At 45.2% G+C, this 25,145-nt stretch overlaps 3 protein-coding genes across 3 annotated transcripts in view; 2 read left to right on the forward strand and 1 right to left on the reverse strand.

Moving 5' to 3' along the window:
* The first annotated feature begins 11 nt into the window (after positions 1-11).
* CCT7 (chaperonin containing TCP1 subunit 7) lies at positions 12-1,826 on the forward strand. Its single transcript, XM_084606349.1, has one exon. It carries the CDS (start codon positions 167-169, stop codon positions 1,769-1,771), a length of 1,605 nt encoding a protein of 534 aa, XP_084462475.1. The 5' UTR covers positions 12-166; the 3' UTR covers positions 1,772-1,826.
* Positions 1,827-9,302: 7,476 nt separating this feature from the next.
* Positions 9,303-13,874, reverse strand: LOC146185422 (uncharacterized). The gene is made up of 4 exons (XM_084606353.1): positions 13,690-13,874; positions 13,177-13,312; positions 12,982-13,069; positions 9,303-12,769 (listed from the first exon to the last, which is right to left on the reverse strand). The coding sequence occupies exons 2-4, from the start codon at positions 13,297-13,299 to the stop codon at positions 11,949-11,951; spliced, it is 1,032 nt and encodes a 343-aa protein (XP_084462479.1). The 5' UTR covers positions 13,300-13,312; positions 13,690-13,874; the 3' UTR covers positions 9,303-11,948.
* Positions 13,875-14,130: 256 nt separating this feature from the next.
* The window catches only part of LOC146185423 (proliferation-associated protein 2G4), a 32,312-nt gene continuing 21,297 nt past the window's right edge, over positions 14,131-25,145 (forward strand). The window contains exons 1-3 of the mRNA XM_084606354.1: positions 14,131-14,241; positions 14,998-15,126; positions 22,211-22,316. Coding sequence (XP_084462480.1) covers positions 14,160-14,241; positions 14,998-15,126; positions 22,211-22,316 — 317 coding nt within the window. The 5' untranslated portion in view covers positions 14,131-14,159. The remainder of the gene's footprint in view (positions 14,242-14,997; positions 15,127-22,210; positions 22,317-25,145) is intronic.

Genomic DNA, 25,145 nt, shown 5'->3' on the forward strand with positions numbered 1-25,145 from the left:
CGATGAACAAGCCTACTTTGTAGCCAGACTACCGGCTTGCGCATGCGCACGCACGACCATTCTAGCGATTTCTCTCGTTTTGTTCCGGCGTGACTGTTTGACGCGCCCATCACCCGTTTCATTTTGCTCAAGGGCTCTTTGAACCCTTGCTTAAAAGCGTACCAAAATGATGCAGGCGCCGATTATTCTGCTTAAAGAAGGCACAGAAAACTCTCAAGGCAAGCCACAGGTAATAAGCAACATCAATGCTTGTCAAGCAATAGCCGACGCTGTTAGGACTACGCTTGGTCCTCGTGGAATGGACAAACTCATTGTAGATAGTTCTGGAAAAACGACTATTTCCAACGATGGGGCCACGATTATGAAGCAACTTGACATCGTTCACCCGGCCGCCAAGACCTTGACGGACATTGCCAAGTCCCAGGATGCTGAAGTGGGTGACGGTACGACGACGGTCGTGCTTCTCGCGAGTGAGTTCCTCAAGCAGTGCAAGCCCTACGTCGAAGAAGGCATTCATCCCCAGGTAATCATCCGTAGCTTGCGAAAGGCGGTAGAGCTTGTAGTAGCCAAGATTCGTGAGATCGCCGTTACCGTTCAAAAGGGCAAGGAGCAACGTGAGCTTCTCGAACGCTGCGCTATGACAACGCTGAGCTCCAAACTGATCGCCGGCCAGAAGGAGTTTTTCGCGCGTATGGTTGTGGATGCCGTGATGCAGCTGGACGAGTTGTTACCGTTGAACATGATCGGCATCAAAAAAGTGCAAGGAGGTGCTCTCGAGGAATCAATGCTGGTGTCGGGGGTCGCCTTCAAGAAGACCTTTTCTTACGCGGGTTTTGAGATGCAGCCCAAAAAGTATGAGAATCCAAAGATTGCGCTGCTCAACGTCGAGCTGGAGCTGAAGGCCGAGCGCGACAATGCCGAGGTGCGCGTGCAGAGCGTCCAGGAGTACCAGAATGTCGTAGACGCCGAGTGGGAGGTCTTGTACGAGAAGCTGCGCAAGATCCATGAGAGCGGGGCGCGGGTCGTCCTTTCCAAGCTGCCTATCGGCGACGTGGCTACGCAGTTTTTCGCCGACAGGGACATGTTCTGCGCGGGCCGGGTAGTGGACGAGGATCTGCGGCGGACGGCCAAGGCGTGTGGAGGAGCTATCCTGTCTACTGTGTTTGATCTGCAGGAGTCGAACCTGGGCAGCTGCGCGCTTTTCGAAGAGATCCAGATTGGCGGCGAACGCTACAACCTGTTCACAGGGTGCCCGCAGACGCGCACTGTCACCATCATCCTGCGCGGCGGTGCCGAGCAGTTCATTGACGAAACAGAAAGGTCGCTGCACGACGCTATCATGATCGTCCGCCGTGCGCTCAAGAACGATGCTGTCGTAGCTGGCGGCGGTGCGATCGAGATGGAGCTGTCCAAGCACTTGCGAGACTACTCGCGTTCTGTGGCCGGCAAGGAGCAACTTCTTGTCGCTGCCGTGGCCAAGGCGCTGGAGGTGATTCCTCGTCAGCTCTGCGACAATGCTGGGCTTGACGCCACTACGTTGTTGAACAAGCTGCGACAGAAACATGCTGCTGGAGAGATATGGGCAGGCGTCGACATTCTGGCGGGAGATGTCGTGGACAACCTGAAGGCTTGCGTTTGGGAGCCTGCCGTGGTCAAGGTCAACGCCTTGGTAGCAGCCACAGAAGCAGCCTGCCTTGTCCTCTCCGTGGATGAAACAATCAAAGCACCAAAGTCCGGAGGAGACGATGAAGGTCGTGGAAGGCCTTTCTGAACACGTCTTCTTTTTTGCATGCCATGTTTATCAATAAAGACATGTTAACTTAACACTCATTTGTTTTGCATCACTTTAGAGTGTTCTCATTAACCAGAAAAGGATCATGTTTGCTTGCTATTCTCTTCAGATCTTGAGAAGAGTTTTAAGAGGTTGAGCTGAAACATGTAAAACATCCTAACTTTGCTCATGGCAAACTCAATTGCATTTGGAGAAAACAGAGTGCAACAACTCAGTTTGAATGGTAAGACGCCCGACTACTGTGCCGGAGTTCCCGGGATCGAATCCCGGCCTCGGCGGCTGCGTTTCGATGGAGGCGAAACGAAGTGGCGTCCGTGTGCTGTGCGATGTCAGCGCACGTTAAAGATCCCCAGGTGGTCGAAATTACTCCGTAGCCCTCCACTACGGCTCCTCTTTCTCTCTATCCACTTTCACTCCCACCTTCATCCCTTCCCTTACGGCGCGGTTCGGGTGTCCACAGAGCAAGTGTGACAGTTACTGCGCCTTTCCCTTCCTGTGAACCATTAATGCAAAGAAGCTACTGTTGTATGACATTCAGGGCCGGATTATCGAAGTTCAAGTGAACCAGGCCGTTCATTCTCCTGTTCCTTCTGGTGGGAAAAAAATGGCGCATTTCGAGCTTTGGCCCGAAAAATGGTCAAATCATCTTCCTGATTTTTCACGATTAAAAATGGAGCTTATGTATCTAAATATCTAATGCCTCAAAAGCTGTTGTCGCATTATACGTTTAATCCCAAAGCCAGCCTCATATTAAACTGAGCAAAAATGTAACTTTGTACTCGCTTAAACAGACGAAAAAAATATCCAAATGGTTTTATGTGGTTCTAACTCGTTTCAGCTGTTCCCAGCTGGTACTCAATTAGAATTATCTGGTTCCAGATGCCTACCATTTGGAATTTTGCGAGTCCCAGTTGGCGGTCAAGCGGTAAGGGGCGGGGTTTCTAGCTGACTTTCAGTTGGAAGTCTGCTTGTAACAGCTAGTAAACTGCTATTGAGGTCATTTTTGTTTTATTAATCGAAGTGTAAGCAGCCAAAGCTGTGACATAAGCAATAAATTACTAGTTGGAGATTATGATAGCTCATAGCTGATAGCCGCTTCAGAAATTTGTCGTTGCTGAGAGTGGAGATGCAAGATTCTCAGGCGGGTCAACGTTGAAAGTCGCATCTGGAAACTCTCCCTGAAAAAGGCTCGACAACTCTTGTAGAAATGCAAATACCTTTATTCACTTGCTTAAAAGCCTAATGAAAAACGCAGGCATGTTATATGGATACATACCTCATTTAAATATTGAATACTGTGAAATATTTCAAATTCATATTTTCATTATGTAAACATTTTCTGAAAAAAAATAATAAATTGGACACTTAAGCTTAGCCTTGTAGACGCGATAGCGTGGCTTAAGTGTTCACCTCATTTTAAAAGAAAGTGCATGCACACGAAATGAGGATCTGCAAGGAGAGCCGGTAAATAGGAGCCATTAAAGGCGAGGCTTAAGTGTCCACCCAAATTTCAGCCCCCACTCTTATTTTTCCTACCGCCGTCTACAGCAGCAGCGGCTTCTCGGTGGGAAGAGCTCCATAGGCTATCTCAAAATGCATATTTATTAAAGTAAATTGAAAGCAGAAAAGGTGTGCGATAACTGCAAAACTGCATCTTTCTTTTTTAAAAGAGGCAGTGTTGTGCAAAATATTAATATACTGTCTTTGTAAATGAGGCTAACCTGTATAAATGCAAATATTTATCACCGATTATTTGAGTAATGATGTCATTTTCTACGGGTGCCGCCATGTCGAAAAGGTTTAGCTCCCAGCATTATGAAAACGTTTGGATTAAGAAATGGTATTTGCTATATTACAACATAATATCACAGTTTCTGAGGAAGCACCGACTTAGGCGAGCCTCCATTCGTTGTGCTGGGTGAATTCACAAAATTATCAGGCTATTGGTGTCATGTTTACAGTAAGAATTTGGGAAGAGCTTATGAACAAGACCCATCTCTACTTCATCTGTGCTTACACTCAGCCAATCATCATGTGCTATTGAATTACCCAAGAAAATAACGACTCGAGAAATTTATTCTTCACAAATGCACGTTATGATTTTTGAGGATGGATGTTGTGCTCCTGTCATTCCCAGGCCAGTGTGTCCCTGTGCTTTGCGGGAAAGTATATATATGCTAAGGAGATATTCATAAACAGTCTGCAGATTATTCGTGTTCTCTGTAGGAAATTCTGAAACGCGTGAAGTCTCAAACATCACAACAGGGGTGGGGTAGGCTGGTGAGGGGTTATACGAGCCCCCTCACCCAGGTTTTTTGAACCAGGCCCTCATCACTGTTAATTCGGCCCTGATGTCATTTGTTGCTTGTTGTGGGGCTGCAACTTGGAAACTTGCGCAGTTCTGCACAAAAGTGTGGGCACCACATACAGTTATTTTCGTTATGCATTAAAATTCGCACCCAACAGAATTTCTCTGTGAGCAAGCAAGCATTTTGGGGGGCACCATATGAGTATCTCCACAACAGCCGCTTCACCGTTGTATATGCTGGCATGCAGTTTTGATTTGCATGGCCTCTAAACTCTTGTGCATGTCAGTACATTTCCATGGTTGCTGCTTTCCCTTTGTCTCACCGAACCTCTTTCACATCAGTAAGCATGAGGCACTCCACATGGGTCACTTTGAACCGCAAATTCTTTGCCTTGGTTGACTAAAGAAGCTATTCTATATGTTTATTTCATAATGTTTATGCCTAGGCAACATTAGTTTTAAACACTGGTTTTGTTAGCAGTCAGATCATTGTAATTGGTCATTGCTCACACTAGTTTGTACTAGGAATAGTTGAACTTGTATGCTGCAAAACACATTTGCTTTTTCCACGTTGACCTATTTCGCAGCTCTAAATGTTGCGAAGTGTAGAAAGTAAGTAGCTGTCAAAAAGTACCTATATTGGAGGCGTATATTGACGTTGTAAAGTATGCCTGCTTTAGCGCTGCTATCATATCCAACAGCTTAAGTCAAAATCATTCTGCCAAGGCCTTGTCCCATCAAGATAGATAAGGTTACTGCGTGAAAAGGCAGATATCTGAAGTTCTTTTTCACTCATCGATTTGCACTAAGGAACACCCAAGTTAGAAGGTGGACCTCGAATGAACCCAGCGGTGGATTCTGGTTCTGACTATATGTTAGAAAACGAACTGAATGCAGTGATTCGTTTTCGTTTGTTTGGCACAGTGATATCTCGCTTGTCATTTTGGCCATCTTAACTTTTGCTGCAGACTGTTCTTTTAGGTGAACCAATATGACTACAATGAGCTTGGTAACCAACTCTGGTTCCATCAAAATGGGTGCAACCCACAACTTGTGTATTAGCATTTCTCCGCGTGGACAGTTCCACAATATAGTGCGTGGGAAGTGGCCTAGCATGTGCAATAAACAGCGAGCAAAAGGATTCTGAGCTTCCTTCATACAAACAGATGACGCATGACTATGCGTTCATCGACATTTTTTAAGGAGGAGGAGAAGGAAAGGCAGGGAGGTTAACCGGAAGAAATCAGTTTGCTACCCTGCACTGGGGGAAAGGGGTGATCAGATATAAAAGTGATGGGTAAAAGGGGGTTACAGGAATATGAAGTTAGTAAATCAGTGAAGTCAGTATATTCAGTAAATCACAGCCTATCGATCAGGCCCGTGGAGCAGTGGGAGGCCTTCATTCCCAACGATCGCAGCAGCCAGTGGTTTAGAATCTTTCTGCACTGTGTATGGGGCACTCACAAAGAATGTGGCCTATAGTCTCGTCACACCCGCAGGTTGCACATGCGGGGCTATTAACCACAGCTTTTTTAACTAATCAATGGCCTTGAAACCCAGCCAATAAGAGGTATGTTTTGAGCCATAGTGATTTAGTGCGTGCAGTGTAGCAATGAAGGTGGTATGAGAACACAACCTTATCTGACACAACTTTTTTCTTTTGACAAGCACTTTGCCCATGAAGAATTGAGCACCGGAAAGCCAGTGGTATCCAGAGGCACTGGGGATTGAACCTAGCACGTTCGGCATGCTAGACCGATCATCAGACCACAAGGCCATTGCTGAGGTTATTTTTCTTTAACAGCAACTGCTGCAGTCTAATCTCACTCTGTGATGAAAACTTCGGCAATTTTTGTTTTATTCCTGATCTTGAGTTTGAAAAGATGTGTGTATGGTATGCTGCTCTCTAAGCACAAGAATTGTTTTAACGCGAAAGCGTTATTTCGCTATGTTCACAGATTTCTGTCCGCAGACCGCATCCGCAAAGTTGTCCGCAGCAGTTGCAAGTAATTGAGAAGTGGTAGAGGTTAATGAATGGTGTCAATCGACAGAGGCTGACATAATGTTGTGTCCGAAATAATAATTAGGCCAATAACATAATTAATTAGAGGTAAAACACGCAAAATCATGTCCGCCGCAGTTGTGAGTAATTGAGAAGTTGTAGTGGTTAATGAGTGGCGTCAATTGATAGAGGGTGACAATATGTGCGAAAAAATAATGAGGCCAATAAGTTAAATTAATTAGAGGCAAAAAATGAAACAGTAGAGGCGAAACTGGTATTATTAGCGAATGACTTGGCGCCACATTTGAATGTATCAAATACTAAAATAGTTAATTAAATCAGTCAATTAGGGTGACGTCAAAGATGTGACGTCACGTAACCTGAAGTTGAGCCAAAAAAGGACATAGGAAGGGATTGGCAAGCAATTTGAAAGTACCAAAAACTAAAATGAATAAACAAGAAGTGAATTAATGTGACGTAGAGGATGTGATGTCACGCAGCCAGTAGTAGGGCCAAAAAAGGGCATAGGAAGGGACTGGTGCGCAATTCGAAAGTACCAAAGACTAAAATGGGTAAACAAGAAGTGAATTAAGCAACTAGGAGCAACCAGAAGCTACCAACAGCAGCATCCGTGCTTTCGCATTACTCCAATGCAGATTCTGCAGTGCGCTTTCATTTTCAGCTAGTCTACGTGTTCCTTTGGAGATAAGTGAGTTCTGATACAAGAGCTAGTGGAGCCATTAGCTCAAACCTCCTTTCAGTTACACCTTTGATGAAGTATGTTAATCATATCCATTTCTAGTTCACTGTAGTTGACCAAGTACCTCACAGATCCACAAAAATTTTCTCTTGGGACATTATACGTACACACAATGGACTCGGGCAAAAACAAAAAGGTAGGTTGCACAGGTCAGTTTGTAGCAGTCTGTCCTTTTGCTTCACAGTTTGATCCAGCGCAAGGTCACATAATATGCAGAATCTGTCAGCAATTGATCAAATGGTGCAGCGAATAGAATAGACAAATTCATGCTCCTCGATTTCACCAGCCCGCAATTGAATTTCGATCTGATCTACGAAACACGGAATAAAATTTGTTAAACACCAACCTGAGGAATCGCCTGAAGCATAGGCGCAGGTATTCAGAGGCGATAACTCAGTCATACATAATAACTTGAGCTGTCCTGTTGTTACTTATGAGCCGTGGATAAAGGTGAAGACATGGAAATGCAATAGCTGTTGCTAACTGCTTATGCATTTTTTCTCTGCATCATTAAAGGAAGTTAAGTAGCTCACATAGCCTTGCTGACGGAGGCGCCTCTGGTTTGATCTTAAAAGCGAGATGTTCACTTTTGGGTTATATAGCTACACTACAGCCCCATTCGCTGGTTGCCAAGTTGCAAATGAATGGCTGTGAGTCATAGGTGTTTTAAAAACTGAACACTGATTCTCTGAATGACAAGGCACACAGAACTTTGCACAAGTTGTACAGAAGAATTTCCACCACAGCCAGATATCTAAACACAAAAGCATATGGAGCTTGTATCTGAAGATGTACTTGAACAGAGTTTCATATTTGTTGTTTGACAATAGTCATGTAGCTCATGCTAAGGTGCAACACAAGTTATATCGCAATAACAAAAAATGGAAGCAGCTACCTCTGAATTTTTGCGGCTCACTTAATTACAGCAAATGGCTACATGAAGCCTGCCACTTTCTTGATCAAATGAGCTCGTGATAGATTAAGCCGACCAGCAAGGGGATTTGTTTACAAATGTCCATAACAGTGTGCCAAGGAGACAAACTTAAGACATGAGGTCACCTTAGGCTAGTGCCGATCCTGTTATGTTGTGTACAAACATGTCATTCCTGAAAAACGGTCACAGGCTGCTGAGGATACAGAGAAGCAATATTTAATTGTAACAGAGCTTGCAATAAGGCTTTCTGGATGGTGCCATATTGTTCACAGGGCTGTTGTGTCCACCTCGCGCTAACAGAGTGGAAGCAGTAGTGGAACTGGTCTCCAGTAGTTAAGAAAGGACGAAATTCAGCAACTGCATTGCCTGATGCAACAAAGTCAAAGTGAATGTTTTTTACAATATTTTTTTTTAATACAAAGCTGCTACAAATGAAGCAATGATGCCCTTTGGGATTGAGTCACCTTTGGAAAAGTATGATATAAATAAAGCAATTTGATTCTTCTGTGGACATATTAGGCTTCTATCTGTAATGCCTAGAAACAAAACCCTTTTCAATTAGTTTATTTCTAGATGTGTCATTCGTAGCTCTGGTAGCCCCAACCCTCATCAACCTAGTGAATTGTTGATAATGTAAATTGCTGATGTAATTGTTTGTTAGCCAACAAGTGGAGGCAGGACATGCAGCTTTTTTACATTACTTTGTGGGCTTTGGAAGCAGGGTTGCATCTAGAGATTGTGACAACTACTAGACACTGGAGTGGTCATCATGGCCTCTTTTACTCTGAAATGTGGTTTTCACTTTCATCTTTACTGTACGGCAAACAGTAGAACTTTAATGCTTGCTACTGACTGCAACACACAAAAAATTGCACCTTGAAAAGTTGCACTGCGGACAATATTGGCCTGCAGTCATTTGGCACTGTGCTGGAACTGAAGAATTTGAGTTGGCCATGCAGGTTATAGCAATATTAGGGAGATAGAGGTAAAGGCCCTGTTCTTTAGAAAATCTGACGTTGTCAGTATGGCGAGCGAAAAAACCGCGAGCATGCCTCTGGCAGGTGGTATTTGACAGGTGACATGGCTGCACTGATTGGCTGGCGAATTCTCTGATGTCAAGAGAACACATGACATAGTTTTGTTGGCAGTAACAGATGACTTAGGTTCCTCCTTTGAGATGGGGATCAAACCTTCAGAAAACACTTGAATTCCAAGTCAGACAGGCAATGTTTAGGTTACGCAGACACATCTGCTTTACGTCTACATTGGGTGGTGTGAGATAGTAGAAGTATGAATGAAAGGATTAGTGATTGGCCGAATACCAAAGTGTATGTGCATGAACGAAGATCAGAAAGGCAAGCCATTAATGCTGTCACATCATACCTCTAATGGTAAGTGCCTCCCTAGTTTTCGAACTATTCTATAAGCTGTTTATAGACCTCAATATGTTTCATTCTATTTCATTTCAAAAGGAGGGTGAAGATAAAATGAACACATATCTGCAATTTAAAAGGCCCATTTATTCCATCTAATAGACCACAATATTACACAGAGTAAGATGAAGCAGAAATAGGTAACATTCTCCTTACTACAAGGCTTCCTTACAAACATACTTTCTGTTAACATGCAATGCAAGTGTAACATTCAAGAAAAGCAATGTAACATCTTGCAATCACAACTGTTTTAAAGTAGCTAGGGGTTTGCAAATATTTGATAATTTCTAATGGTGAATCGAATATCCTCTTATTTGAACAAGTCAAATGGCATCTTCTGGAAATAATTTAAGCCAAATAGAACATGCTATGAACTTTTCACATTCTTTTAGAATAGCTGGCATGAGGTTTGAATATGGTCCACCATAGTATTTTTAATTTTTTTTCAATGAATGTTCGAAAAACAGAGTTCACGTTTACACTGTGCACCACACTACAGCAATTAGTATGTGTGGGATATAGGGCTCAAAGAAAGCCATGCAATCAATGTGTATGGAAGCGTTCATAACGCTTATACATGGCCTTTAAGACTGGACGACATGGCAAGACTAAGGCATGATGCTCGAATCCCGGAGGTCATGGCTCGTACGTGCTGTTGCCTGGGTTATGTACTGCGACCTGGTGCTAGTTTATTCTCTTTCATAATCAATAAGAAAATAATTTTTCTATACATATAAATTCAAACTAATAGAATTACCATACTGAAATTAGTGGAAATTGGCGTTGCATGTTTTAAGTGTTAAAGCTTTAATTCCAAAAGTTAGCACCACACCGCATGCAGACGTTGTTGGCTCAATGCTCCACGAAAGTAGCAAATATTTGTAGAAAATTTGACTGATACGAAATCGACACCATTTTTATTTGATTTGGTGGGAAGGCCAGATATTTTCTCTGATTTGGAAAAGTACAATTCGCAAGCCCCTAAACATGACTTATAAGATGCAAAAGTAGAATTGCCATAGACTGCAAATGCTCTCTGCGTAAGTGACTGCAAAATAGTGCAGTGTATTAGAGTACTAGGCACTTAAGTGGGCAGTGAACGCTGTCACTACTTTTAAGGCAGTGCTCAACACTAAAGGAGACTCACAGGTGTGACAATAAATAGCTAGTGAGGAGCAACAGGCGATAACAGCTTAACAACACCACTGATATGAATTCTGATGAGTGTCACACACATTTCCGCCATCACAGACCGGTACAGGAGGAGTGCAGCAATGCTTTACCTGTTTTACACTAGGTAAAGCTGTAATAAATAGCATGTGCAAACAAAGATACAAACACTGTAGATGTGGTATGAGACATGAAAAAGAGCTCATGAGCTTTCTAAAAATGCACATGAGGAACGTTCACGAACATGTTGTACTGCATATTTGTGAGCTGCCGTTGAGTTAAGATGCTTAAAAGTGCACAAATCAGGCGCAAAAAGCCTGCCCTTCCCCAAAAAATCTACAAGATGTAGAGCTTCCCTTTTGACAATAACATAATGGGTGCCACTGAGCACAGACATCTATTCTGAAATTGTGACCTTGTGCTGGCTGCATTTGAATGGAATGTGCATAGACGTAACACTAAAGACGTAGATAACCCACATTAATCAAGCTTGATATGCTTTCACCTTAAGGAGCCTACATAAATGACACATGAATGTATCAGAAAGCATAAGAACGCAAGCTTGATACGCTTGCACCTTAAGAGGCGTACATCACAAAGAATAAACATATAAAAAAATAGAGCAATTATTGTTTCAAGCTATCCACCCATACGCAGCATGAGTGTTACAATAACCTCTTATTTATAATAGCTGTTGTTTCAAAACTTTATCAGTTTTACAGCTATTATAGAGATTTAGCTTACCGTCTACTACTGCGCGTAGGCGAGGCGCACAAGCTGATTGGTGCCCACGCGGCAGGTCTATGTGCCGACATCCAGCATGTGGCGCCATCTTTTGTCATCAAGGGGGTCTGGGCGTGCGCAGTGGAACGCGCGGTGGCGGATCATGGCAGCGGATCACGGTAAACTAAAACTCTCTATTCTTCTACTGATGATAATCCTCGAAAGATGCAAGAACCTTTGCAGTGAGTGCCATTTGAAAGTCAGTGGAACGCCAGTGACCAAAATAAAATTGCTGTCTGTGAGGAATTGAGTAGTAAAAGTACTTCCATTGTGAGGTTTCTTTTTCACTAACACAGACACTACAATAGGTATAAACACGCTGGTGTAATGCAATTGGTAACAGTGTTGATTTGGCCAAAACAACACACGCTAGCCAAATAACAGTTCAGGGGAATTGTGCCACCAGTAACAAAGTCCCACTTCCAGTACGCTGAAGAATATGCACCAACAATTAACAGCATAGCCTCCAAAGTCTTGGGTTCTTTCCGTTATTCTTAAACACCTAGGAAAGTGATACTAAAGTAAGATGCAACAACCCTACACACCTTTTTGAACTACAATCATGTCTTTCACAAAGAAGTCTGGCACTAGACTGCAATGATACAGTTGCTAGCGTTAGAAAATGGTCACCGTTTCTATGTTAGCTTTACTGTTGCGTCAACTTTTAACGAGAAATGAATAGAGTTTGTTTCCAATCTCCAGGTTTAAGTCAAGAAAATGCCGACCGCACCTTACGTGCATTACTGTGGCAGCCTTTTAGTCGACACTACATATAACAGTGTGATTTTTCAGGTGGCACGATAATGGGAGCCAGGTCAGGCTTACTGCACTCACGTGCACCTAGATCTCTGAGCGAGCAGCCCACAACAATAAGGCATAGCAGGACAGCAACTAAAGCAACTCCAGAGACAGAGCTGTTGAATGCCAGGGCAGCACGTGCCCCTTTGTCCCCTCGTTGGGCCCACATTTGTAAGCTGCTTCCAAGGACTTCACGAGCCATTAGCAACAGCGCCAGCTGCTGCTTCACTTCTTCGAGGAACACCGGTGCAAGCTTGGCTTTCCGTGTACCGCCTGTAGCCATGTCCTCAGCTACATCGTCTAAGGCGGTGCTGGGCCTCCTTTCCTGAAGCTGTGCCCAGCGTGCACGGGCACGGGGCCCCAGGTGGAAGGCAGTTTCAAGCAATTCTTGGCTAACCGCACCTAGGCTGGCATATTCAGTCACATTGACATCCGCTGCAGAGCGGACATAAATTGTACCCAAAGCGAGCTGACCCATTCTCAAAGACATCCCACGAACAAAAAGGGCATGAGCTAGAGTGGCAGAAGGTTCATCCGGAGAGCTGGGAAACAGGTGGCGCTGTAGCAGGGAGTTACAAAGGGAGAGGTAGAAAGACGATGTGTCTAGAGGGGAGGTGTAGTTTCGCCTGACAGTCTGACGAAACACAGCCAGACGGGCTGCTGTGCCCGCATCTGGTGAAGCAGATGCAAGCACGTCATCTGTGACTCGCCAGGTCAAGGCTAGGGCCCGCTGGTCAGCACTGGACTCTCCTGGAGAACTATCGGAAAGCAGCCAGTCCACGGTCGACACTGAAGAAACAACGGTATTGAACAAAGTCCTTCAAACTGCTGGGATGAAATTTCTCAAATTTAGAGCTCCGGCAAACACCCATCGGTTTCAATTGTAGACTTCCTTACCAATGTTTTGTGTGCAATCACAGGCATGAAAACAGCACGATATTTTTTTCTATGACCCAGTAAACTTTTGCACATAATAAAGAGCTACTAGAGCAGTTTCTTACCCATTTCATGGCCCAAGGCAAAGGTAACTTTGGCAATATCCTCGTGAATTTTGAGCGCTCCAAGCGCTGCCTTCGAACATGCATCGTCCTGCACATAAATAAAAGTTAGAATTGCCACATATTAAAAGTGAACTCAACACCTCGACAATCGTAGCCTTATTGCTACAGAATTCATGATAACAAATATGTGCAAACCTTTAGCGTCTTAGATATCAGCACACCAGCCAGTACAGCTGTCCAGATGACAAGGAATCCCAAAGAAAGCGAGACGAAAGCCAAATGTCGCTGCGACTGACGGCTGAGCTCCATGGAAGTCATGGCCCTTTTTAGTCTGCAAAGCAAACGTACAGTTCTATCCGTCAGCAAATCAAGCTTGATATATCAGCCCGTCACAAGACAAATGAGAAGGAAGCAACCTGTGATCTTCGGAAAAGAGCTCACGCAAAAACAGGACGGTCGAGGACCATTTTTAGAGCGTGTTTGGTTGGGGGCTTGAATGAAAATACGGAAGCACGTACGATGGCAAAGAGTTATACAGTAGACATCAGCCCGTGACGGCGCGAAACATGTAGATCGCGAAGCATGCTCTAGTCGAGTAGTAGTAAGGGCGCTACTTATGCAGCTGCGTATCGGTTGTAGCGACTACGCTTATTAATAGTGAGGGGCCGAGGACAGCACAACAAAGCAGTACAAACAGGCGACACTTACCGTCAGGTCGCTTGGTAAAGAGGCAAAGAAACGTGAACACAAACGCCGCGCAGAAAGGACGCAAAACAGTACGCCACAACCGGATAGCACCAACAAACAAAAACAGAAACTACAGAACAGGCAGGAAGCGGTTCGCAAAGAGCGGAAATACAAGTTTTGTTGGGTTTTGTGGTTTTGGTATAGTTTTGGTTTCGCCACCTTGGTTTGTGTATGCAGCTGTCAAGGCAGCTGGCTGGACGAGTATATCCTAGCCGTTTAAATCAAACTTTGTACACATATCAGGCAAAAACAAAGTTTTTTTAGAAAATAAAGTGACTGGCAGCATATATAATCCAACGAGAAAATTTTTGTGCTGTGCCTTCACGGTCTAACCTTGGCCAGGCTAGCCAGACTGCTCGTGCTGCTGGCCACCACATTTCCCGCCTTCTCAACGCGCGGCGCATGACGGGATCCATCCGTGTTCAAGAAACATGGCGGACAAAGAAGATGAGCCGACGATCGCTCAAGACTTGGTTGTCACCAAGTATAAAATGGCTGGAGAAATGGTCAACAGTAAGTTCTGAAATTTGTGCTCTTTGCCATTCTACTCAAAGGCGCATCCAAAAGTTTGCCTGTGCGTTTGACTGTGTTTAGCAGCCTGTCGGTCCCAAGCACATGTGGAGACATGGCAACGTGTTTTGTTGCGGGGCTGTAGTCGCCCGCGCCCGTGTGGTTTTCTCACTTAGAAACGCACCTTTGCGTATATCTTAAGACCTCGTTTTTGTATTCGCGCAAGACAGTTTCGTTCCTACCAGTCTACTCGTTACCCGTTTTCAGTGGTTATTGGCCACTGGCCGGTGTGATTAGCTCCTGAAGGGAGCTGAAATTCTTTCCGTGCGTTACCGAAAATCGACCTCGGGATAGATGCGATTAAAACAGCTGAACTGTGTCGTTTCGTCAAATAAATATTTTTATTCGCCGGGTCCTTAGGCGCGTGTCATTGCCTGCATCCGTCAGAATGCGCGAAGTCGAGTTTCTGGGTCAGTAGCCGGCGTGGTCAATGCCGTATGACTATAAATGTCTCGACAGGTATCCCCAAAGCCTTATTGTAGCCCTTATGGCACCTAGATTTATGCTTTCACGTGTTAACAAAGTGACTCGTCTGTATAGTGTCCCTGTGTAAAAGTTTCTGTATGAGTGCGCTTTGGAACGCCGGCCATATGGCAGTTTTTACTTCCCGGAACCGGTATTGTTGACCAAGGTCGGCTTCGTTTTGCACGCTGATATTCGTTGCCTGCAGAACCATAATCGATTTATTTTCTTTTTCAGAAATCCTCAAGCAGCTAGTGACCATGTGTAAAGCAGGAACATCTGTACTGGCCATTTGCGAAGAGGGTGACAAGCAGCTCAATGAAGAGACTAGTAAGGTGTTCAAGAAAGAGAAAGAGCTGAAGAAAGGTAGGCCCATATCAGTCATATAAACAGCACTGATTTGTTTGATATGGCAAAGCCCTATTCAGAGTGGTAGCTTTCTAATGCCAGCTGCAAGTAGGAGCTGGAGTTCTTGGTTCATACCAAAGAAAGCTGGTAAATATGCGCCAAATTAATTTTCTGAAATCAGATATATATCTTTTAAGATGTATGTCATAGCTTGTGGCAAGTATAAGTCACAATTGTACATGAAAACTGACCAAGTGCAGAAGCCAGGAGCACAGTGAGGCTCTGGGGTTATGGGATTAGGCAGTGTAGTTGTGTTAAAGGGACAGAACACAGGAATTTAAGGCTCAATTTTTTTTCGGCGCATTGTAAAGATTGATGTCTAAAACGTTCGATTCCATAACGGTTTTGGTAGAAACGCTGTATAAAAGTTTTTTCCAGAATTTTTCTATCAGTGCATGCTCCCGTTTTTATGTATTCCGATGCTGGAAATCATGAGCAGCGGCTAGGATGACGACTAGTGGTCAACAAAAAAGACGTACCAACAACAAATATAAATTTCACTCAGCAGACAGTAATTAGACATTTTTTTTTGCATAGAGTAAAATCCCTTTCAGTTTCACACTCAATGCTGTTATGGCACAATAACGCACGCCTCGTCGACGAATGTTTTAGTGAGCACTATCATAGCTTAATTCATGGATGATGATGATGATGATTTGATGATGATTTATTGACTCTACTCTTCGTATCGGGCGGGCACCATGTTGGCGCCGCAGTCGTAAAAAAAAATTCATAAACAATACAAAGTACCGTAGACACAACACCACACTTAACTCATACACACACACACACACACAAAATTAAAAAAAGTTTAAAAATTACGGCTTGCGTATTGCTGTCCACCACTCCGTGAGTCTCCTTTTGGACGCCTGCACGGAGGGAGTTCTGTTCGCGCCACTCTCGCCACCACCCGGAGAACAGTCTGGCGGGTCAAAATCGAGCGCCTGCGCGAGTGTAGCGTCCGAACACTGGCACCATCTAGTGGCAAAACCTGAAAGCATGCCTCCCGAGGTGCGAAAGGAGGGTTAGTTATTATTTAAGGACGCACTGGAGGGGGCACAAAATATAATAAATTATGACAAGCATTCCTAGAAGAAACAAATAACAGTGCAGTTACGAAAATCAGTGATATTGTGCTTACACATACTCACGTGGGGTACTACACTGAAAGTAAAAGGGTTTGTCCGCTAGATAGCACCACAGTTGTTTTTATGCGATTTTCAATGGCAAATTAAAATTGTAAAGCCTCTTTTCTTTGATATTGTAGTGCTTAATCTGTATTGTATGAGGCAAGATCTTTTCATCTCCACCATAATCTCATGACATATTTTAGCCAGTGTTCTGTCCCTTTAAGGCTTTGCTCTGCTATTTCAGATAAACGTAGGAAGCAATCAAAGTGCTCTACCATCATCTATTAACATAGTTCATTTCTGCTCACTTTCATCACCAACATCAGGCTGAATGAGATCAGTCGAAGACTCACTACTCAATGACAGATGACTTATTGATGTCCTACGATGACCATTTTTTATTGATTTGAAAGCAACTTATAGGCAAGGAAACGGACCAACTCTTACTACATACTTCTCTCTGATTAGCTCTTATTACCATGCTAACTTGCAATTAGCACAATTGCACCAGTGCAATATGTATAGCATCACCCCCTAGATCTTTTTAGTAGAATTACAATGACACCTAACTTGTCAGTGTCACTTAATAACAACATAGAAAAAAGCCCCGTAAGGCTGACTGCAGTGCCCAAAAACACACCAAAATGAGAAAAAACGCATTTGAAGTTTCAGACAACTGTAACTTTCTCTAGAATGCAGCTACAGCAATGTGAATGGCATCAGTGTGTAGCTCTGCTCTTCAAGAGAAAGTCTATACTAAATATGTGACAGTATGATCCCCCCAAAATTGCAAAAGCTTGTCACAGAGCCATGTACTACCCCTAGAATCAGAGTGAGAAACTACATTTATCCCTTCATATGCCTGTTCCAGTGCCCTACAAGGTAAAGAAATGCTTAAAATTGTGCAATAACATGGTATCACCATATTAATAAACTTTCGCAAGGTTTAAGGCCAAAACACAGTGGCATATATTTTTCAAATTGACCTAATAAACTGGTCACTGTCCCATAGTGAAACTTTGCTGTGCAGCAGATGCAGAATAGCACGCAGAGTGCTTTGCTGGAGCAAAATCTTCTATTCGCACTCCATTGTGTACTGCGACGCAAAATTTCTTGCTGATTGAATTTAGCGTTGACATTTTTAGGACAGGTGCTTGAAGGTACAAACATTACGAAGATGCGTTTTTCTCAAAATAAATTTTTTGTCCATTTTTTATTGTTCTAAAACCCGTTCCCCCCCCCCCCTTTAAATGAAAATTGAAACTGAAACTCGCGATACGACAATCACCTTGTCAAATCACATCTGTTGACACTTTCTGTCAACAGTGTACACCCTTGTCACGGCAATCTCGATGCCCATTGAATCAGTAGCCATTGAAACTATCAAGGGCTATCCAGATGCACTGCTGCCACACGGCAAATTTTAATGCTTATTGAGTAGTGAGTGATTGATTTGACAGATGGTGTCAGGTTAACAACATTCAGTAAGAATATGAAGTGAAGCAGAATAAAATGAGGCTGATATAGGACTAAGTGCCACTCTAATTGAAAGTTTGTATTAACATAGGCAAAACGTTCAGCTACTGTATAAAAAGGCGTCAATTTGTTTATATTGTAACAGTTCCTACACTGAAGAATTACTGCAGCTGCTGAACAAGAGCACCGAGAGCTGAACCAGGGAATGAGGGCACCAGGAACGGGCCTACACTTCAATGTCCTCTACTTTCGATTATGGTCTCTCTTCTACCTCTAACACACGTGTCACTGCTTTCTCCTCTGCAGCATTATCTCGATGCGATGTTGCCATCAGTGAGAGTAACGGAGAGAAAAGGCATTCAAGAGTTACAGCACGGAATAGACTGCATGCAGCCTAAAGGTCAGCAGGGGTGTCGCTCGTAGTATTGTTTTATTCGCACCACGTGCACGTCGCTGAGCTTGCTGTTGTGCGATGAGTGAGCTGGTGAGGCAGGTTCAACTTCGTACGTTACGTCTCTGAGGTGGCAGACTACAAGGTAAGGGCTGAAGTAGCAGTGTAGTAATTTTTCCGACAGCCTGCGGCGACGAACAGGCGTCCAGACCCACACATAGTCACCTGGGTTGTAGGTAACATAATGGCGTCCAAGGTTGTAGCGGTCGGCGTCAATCTGCTGCTGATGGTGAATACATTGTCTGGCCAGCTGCCGCATTTCTTCCGCACGCTGAACATAAGTGCCGACTGCAAGTTCAGTCTCACTGTCATTGGGATCCACGAGTAGCATAGTGTCCGGGGGGTTGTAACCTGGCAACCGAAGAATGGAATAAGCCGTGTTATTTCTTGCTGCGGGGTATTATACGCGAATGTTGCGTATGGAAGAATTTGGTCCCATGTTTTTGCTCGATATCAACATACATGGAAAGCATGTCGGTCAATGTCCTTGTTGAGGCGTTCCACCAAGCCATTTGTCTGCGGATGGTAGGCCATTGTATGTCTATGGCTGGTGTGCGTGAGCTTCAGCACAGCCTGAGTGAAGTGGGCCTTAAATGCAGCTTTATGGTTGGTAAGGATGGCTACAGGAGCGCCATGACACAGGATGATGCTGTCGACAAAGAATTCGGCGGCTTCAGCCGGGGCACCACTTGCAAGTCACTTGGTCTCAGAAAACCGTGTCAAGTAATTCGTCGCAGCCACAATCCACCGTTCTCCAATAAACGACTTCGGAAAAGGGCCGAGTAGGTCTATGCCAATTTGCTGAAAAGGAGTCTTCGAGGATGCTATGGGCACCAGAAAGCCGGCTGGTTTCAGAGGAGGAGATTTGCGCTGTTAGGTTTGGGTCGCGTGCTCTAGAGTAGCGTACCGCTGCCACCAGTTATTACGTTTGTGGCTCACGTGCTCAGCCCACCGCTGACACCAGTTGTTACATGCGACGCGCGGTCCCTCGGTAGCGTTGGCCTGGCGGCTCCGTAGACGGTGGACAGCATCAACGGTCCCAGCAAAGACGAGGCATCTTCTAACGAAGCAACCTTTACTACAACATTGTGAAAGAACGGGCAGAGAAGCTGACCCGGAGAGAATACAGACACGTTCACACAGCTGGTGTCTAGCGTCGTCTCCACGGCGCTTCAAAGTAGTCTCTCCTTCAGCGGAGTCGGCCGCTGCTTTTTATAGGTTTTCCAGTTCACAGGGAGAGGGAAAACCCTCACAGGAAATGGAGAGCCCGACAAGTCTGGGCACGAAGGGATGACTCAATAGCAGGTGGTCCGACCGCATCTCCTCCACCTCCTGCAGACGGGCGAGGGCGGCGCACTCTCTCACGAGCTTTAGGCTTGGCCGGCGTTTGCACACACACACACCCACACACATTTGGTGCGTGGCAAGATCACGCCGAGACTTGCCCGCGGGAGGAAGCGTTTCGCGGCCGATGAACGGCGCCGAAATGGCCGATCCGCTCGCGGTTCTGCCTGTTGCTATGCGGTGGCCGCGTCAGCTGTCCCACTTGTCGGTGGAGAAACGTAACAGCACCATTGGCAATCGCGGCATGTTGTTGCATATTTACGCACTAATGGTAGTAAATTGGGCCAGTAATACTTCAGCCGAATCTGCCAGTATGCGACTGACCCCCAAGTGGCCGGCGGATGGCACATCATGACAAGCGCTCAAGATTTCGGATTGTAACTGGGATGGCACAACAAGCAGAAACTTCTCCTCCATTGAAGCTGTGCCATACGGGAGATGCTATTGTCGCAAAGAATAGGGCTACATCTGGCCAATCGGCCAGAAGGGTCTTTAATGCTGGCTAGCCAGCATAGCAAGTGATGATACTGCTGACAAGAAATGGTCATCCATAGATGTATGGTCGGAACTTGCTCAGAGCCCAGATGACAGCAAGACACTTTTACTGTTGTCGAATAGTTTCTTTCCGATCGAGAATGTGTGCGGCTCGCGTTGGCAATGACTCGTTCTGCACCGTCCTGCTACTGTGTAAAGATCGCTCCGAGGCCGACATTGCTGGCGTCAGTGTCGACATCAGTGTCTGCATTCTCGTCAAAATGAGCTAGTATTGGTGGACTTCGAAGGCGGCGGCGGAATTCCTTGAAAGCTTTGTCTTGGGCACTCGCCCACAAAAAGGGTGTGTCATCTCGAGTCAAGGCTGTCAATGGCTCAGTTAGACGAGAAAAACCTTGAACACAGCGGCAGTAATACGAGCAGAGGCCCAAAAAGCGTCGAAGGGCCTTCTTGTCAGTTGGGCATGGGAAACTGTAGACGGCGGAACTCTTGTCGGGGTCTGGGAGAACACCTTGTGCGCTGACAACGTGCCCTAAGAAACTGAGCTCCTCGAAGGCGAAATGACATTTTTTTGTTTTGATGGCTAGTTGCGCAGGCTGGAAAGCTTGAAGGACAATGCACAATCGCTGCAAGGTTGTTTGAAGCTAGACGAAAAAATTGCCACGTCAACCAAGTACACATTGCACGACTGCTACTTCAGACCAGGTAAAACAGTGTCCATCATGTATTGAAACGTGGCCAGAGTGGAGCAAAGCCCAAACGGGAGTACCTTAAATTCGTACAGACCGTTGAGTGTCACAAAGGCCGTTTTCTCATGGCCTTGCTCATACACCTCTATCTGCCAATATCCGCTTTTTAAATCTAAGGAAGAGAAGATCCTGGCGTCGCAGAGTTGGTCGAGTGCATTGTCGATCCTGGGGAGTGGATGTACGTCCTTTTTAGTAACACTGGTCGGTTTCCTGTAATCAGCACAGAACCGCAACATGTCTTTCTTTTTCACCAGGACCACTGGCGACACCCACGGACTTGTTGAAGGCTGTATAAGTCTGCAAGCATTTAGTCGACTTGTGTTTTAATAGCCTCCCGCTCTTTAGGCGAAACATGGTATGGATGCTGGCAAACTGGTAGTGTGGTCGAATCGATGACGATGCGATGCTTGCCTACCGGCGTACGTCCGACCTTGGAGCTCGTTGCGAAGCAATCTTTAAAATCAACTTGCAGGTATGACAGAAGGTTCCTCTGATAAGATGACAAGGTCGGATTGATTTTAACCATCTGAAAGGTGTTACGTGGTGCGGCAACGTCGGGAAGATTGATTTCTACGAGGCACAGATTCGGCAACCCATCCACATCGTGGAGGAAGGCGACAGCCGTTCCCTTGGCGAGGTGCTGAATTTCATTGGTGAAATTTGTCAGGAAAACAGTTGCACAGCTGTCATTCAGTTCGACAAGACCGCTTGCGATAGCCACTCCCTTCTCGAGCAACAGCGAAGGGTGACTGTCCGCATTATCTTCGTAGTCGTAAAATGAGTCGTTTCTTACTAACACCAGCAAACTGGACCATGGAGGCAGCATTACGTCGTCTTCGACAGTACGCAGAGCATTGACTCCTGGATCTTGTGTGTCAGTGTGCGCCACGGCTTGCTTCATCGAAAATGTGACTCGCGCCTCGTGTAGGTTGACGACAGCATCGTTTGCCTGCAGTAAATCGAGGCCAAGGATCAAATCCCTCAAACACTCGCACAAGAATTCACCGACATAGATGAAATCGCGGATACCGATTCAGGCTGTGCACCTTCCGGTCGGGCTAATGAGGTGACCCAGCCATGCAAATGCTAGGTCCCAACCACGGAGGCAAAACTTTGCTCAGGTTGCTCAGAGAAACGTTTTCCTTTCATGTGAGTGTCATGTGGAAATACATGATGTGCGGAAAGCCTGTTCACTTGGAAGGCCCGCTATTGCCAGCCTGGGATGGCAAGGTGTATCTGACGATGTTGGCTCACAAAAATGTGCTTTACATGCTAGTCCCTTCATTTATTTCCCTCTCTACTTCTTTATTCCTTCTGCGGTACAGTTTTCTTTCAAGATTATAGCATTTTGACTTGCAACATGCTTGGCACATACTTAGATGTGGGTTTTCACTTTGCAGGCATTGCCTTTCCCACGTGTGTTTCGGTAAACAACTGCATCTGCCACTACTCCCCACTCAAATCTGATGCGGAGTATATCCTGAAAGACGGGGATGTAGTCAAGCTGTGAGTACTCCTTCCTGCTGTCTTTGTAGAGCTGAATGAGCATTGCAAATTCTTTTTGGTATTGAATGGTAATGTTCAGTCTAGCCCTACCTTAGTGAGTGGACACATTTGTATGCGATCACTCTTGCTTTGTGGAAGCCTACACCAATTCATTTCTACCTTTTGATGGTTTATTTGTTAAAACTCAAGCAAAACACACACACACACACACACACACGCACACACACACATATATATATATATATATATATACACAGTTGAATCCCGCTATAACGAAATTCACGGTGCACGAAAAAAAAATTCGTTCTCGCGGAACTTCGTTATCGCAAAAATTTGACGTGAAACGCAGAAAGAATTGCCCAAGCAGCAGCAAAGGCGTTTAATGCCAAAAATCTGTAAGCTTGGTTTGCTTACGCTTCACGGCGAGCAACGCCGTCACGCGATTTTCGCACTCGGTCAGCAAACCCATTGCAACATCGTCGTCTCGGACAGCAACGAAATTCCTGATGACATCAAAAGCGTCCATCACCTGTACGGCGGTTGCCGCAGCCGGCGCTTCCTGTACGTCGTCGTCTTCTTCATCGGAAGAGTCCTTATCATTCCGGGCAGCTTTTATGATCTGCTCATCACTCACATCTTCGTGAACAACAACACAAGCGTCAGCGCCGATGTATTCGTCGAGCTCGAGATTAGGCGGCACGGTTCCTATTTCTCCCAGCGTTTTCCAGGCGGCCGCGATCCCCGGAGCCGGTGACGCCTCTTCGTCGTCGTCTGTAACGCCTGGTGTTAGGCCAGCAGAGTGTACGGGTCGACCTTCGGCAAATCCGGCGTGCCTGAAACAGTTCACAATTACTGAGCGCCCCAGTGTGCTCCAGGCAGCAGACATAATCTGCAGTGCCACGTACAAGTCCACCTTCGTGTCTCGGCCGGTTTCAGTGTTAAAAAGCAGCCGCTGAATTAACCTCCCGCGGTAAGCGCGCTTCAGGCTAAGAATCACGCCCTGATCGAGAGGCTGTAAGACAGACGTGCAATTGGGAGGGAAAAACCTCAGCTCCGTGTTAGTGAGCTTGACTTCGTCGGAGTGATGCGCTGAACAATTGTCCAAAAGCAAGCAAACTTTACGGCCCTGCCGCTTCATGTCGCGGTCGAATGCCATCATCCACTCGGTGAAAATAGCGCGGGTCATCCATGACTTGTTCGCCTTGTACTGCACAGGTAGGCTACGAGTTCCCTTAAAACAGCGCGGCTTGGCACTTTTGCCTATGACTAACGGCGGACGCTTGTCCGAGCCATCCATGTTTGTGCAAAGCAGCACTGTGATGCGTTTTTTGCTGTGTTTGCCGCCGTGACAGCGCTGCCCCTTGAAGTCGAGCGTCCTAGCCGGCAACATCTCGTAGAATAGCCCGGTCTCGTCGGCGTTGTAAATGTCTGCAGGCGCGAAGTTGCTTAAAATTCCGGCCATGTTACTCGCCTTCCAAGCAGCTGCTCCGTCCACGTCTGCTGACATTGACTCGCCGCACAACACTTTTCCAACGATGTTATGGCGGGCCTTGAAACGGTTTAGCCAGCCAATGCTGGCTTTAAAATCAATGCCAAGTAGGCATGCATAGTTCAAGGCTTTCTGCTGGACGATGCTTCCGGACAGGGGGACGTTGCTGGCTCGTGCTTCCACAAACCACGCATGCACTGCTTTGTCCAACTCTTCATGGAGGGGCCGCGTCACCTTTGTGTGCTTCGAGGATGTGCCTGAAGCAAGTGCCATTCTCACGCTGTCCTTATTGCCTAGAATCGTTGACAGCGAACTTGCAGGAATTCCGAAGTCTTCAGCAATTGCCGCTTTCTTCCTTCCGCTTTCTGCTTGGGCGATTATTTGAGCTTTTTGCTCAAGGGAAAGAGTTTTGCGTTTTTTCACTTGCGTTGCCATCGTGTCCTGCGGATGAAAACTCGTCGTTGTCGAAGAGAAAGGCAGCGAGTGAACAACGCGACCACGACACAAAGCCAAAATGGCGGAACTGCAATCACGTGATTTCATGCTTAATGTGGCTTTGGATTTGACTTGGACTTCTCGCCAATAAAACTAGTTTCGGTTTCGATTTTGAACGCGAAAATTTCGTTGAAGCGGAAACGCTCTGTAAAAATGGTTCGTTGTGCAGAGAAATTTAGGCCATTAATTCTTATAGGATACTCGCGGGGAATAAAAAATTATTTGTTGTCGCGGAAATTTCGTTGTGGCGGTATTCGTTGTGGCGGGATTCAACTGTATATATATATATATATATATATATATACTGTGGTTGTTTGAGCTCATTGCGATTATTATTTCGTATTTGAAGAAAAAGGATGAAAAATTTTTGCACGTGACCACAGTCACCTTGTGCAATTCTCATGATTTACTGTTTAGAAGGTGACTCCTTTGTAGCATAATCAGCCAACAAATACGGGGAAATTAAGGGCTTATTATTAGATGTGTGACATGTGACAAAAATGATCTTCGAAAAGTATACAGTGCTGCTCTGTGCAGTGGCGTTGCAGTTTCGTGTTTGTACTTTTTATTAGGTATGCTAGCCTGGTTGCGGTGATAAAACTGCTTGCAGAGCTACTAAAGAATTCCTGTCACGCAGGAGCAGCTTAACCTGAGGCCATAATTTGATTTACAAGTTGTATGTTGCAAGATCTGAAGTATTGCAACAAATCAAAATTTATTTTTGCTGCAAGAGGGAATTTTTCTTTCTGTATAATTTCACATTTCTGCTGCTAATTGTAATTTGTTCTGCTGCAAAAATATACAAGAAGCCTATTGTTAGCTCCAACACTATGCTTTTATACTTT

This window comes from Amblyomma maculatum, chromosome 6, assembly GCF_055883805.1.
Source record: "Amblyomma maculatum isolate TAMU_Amacu chromosome 6, ASM5588380v1, whole genome shotgun sequence".
Taxonomy (NCBI): domain Eukaryota; kingdom Metazoa; phylum Arthropoda; class Arachnida; order Ixodida; family Ixodidae; genus Amblyomma; species Amblyomma maculatum.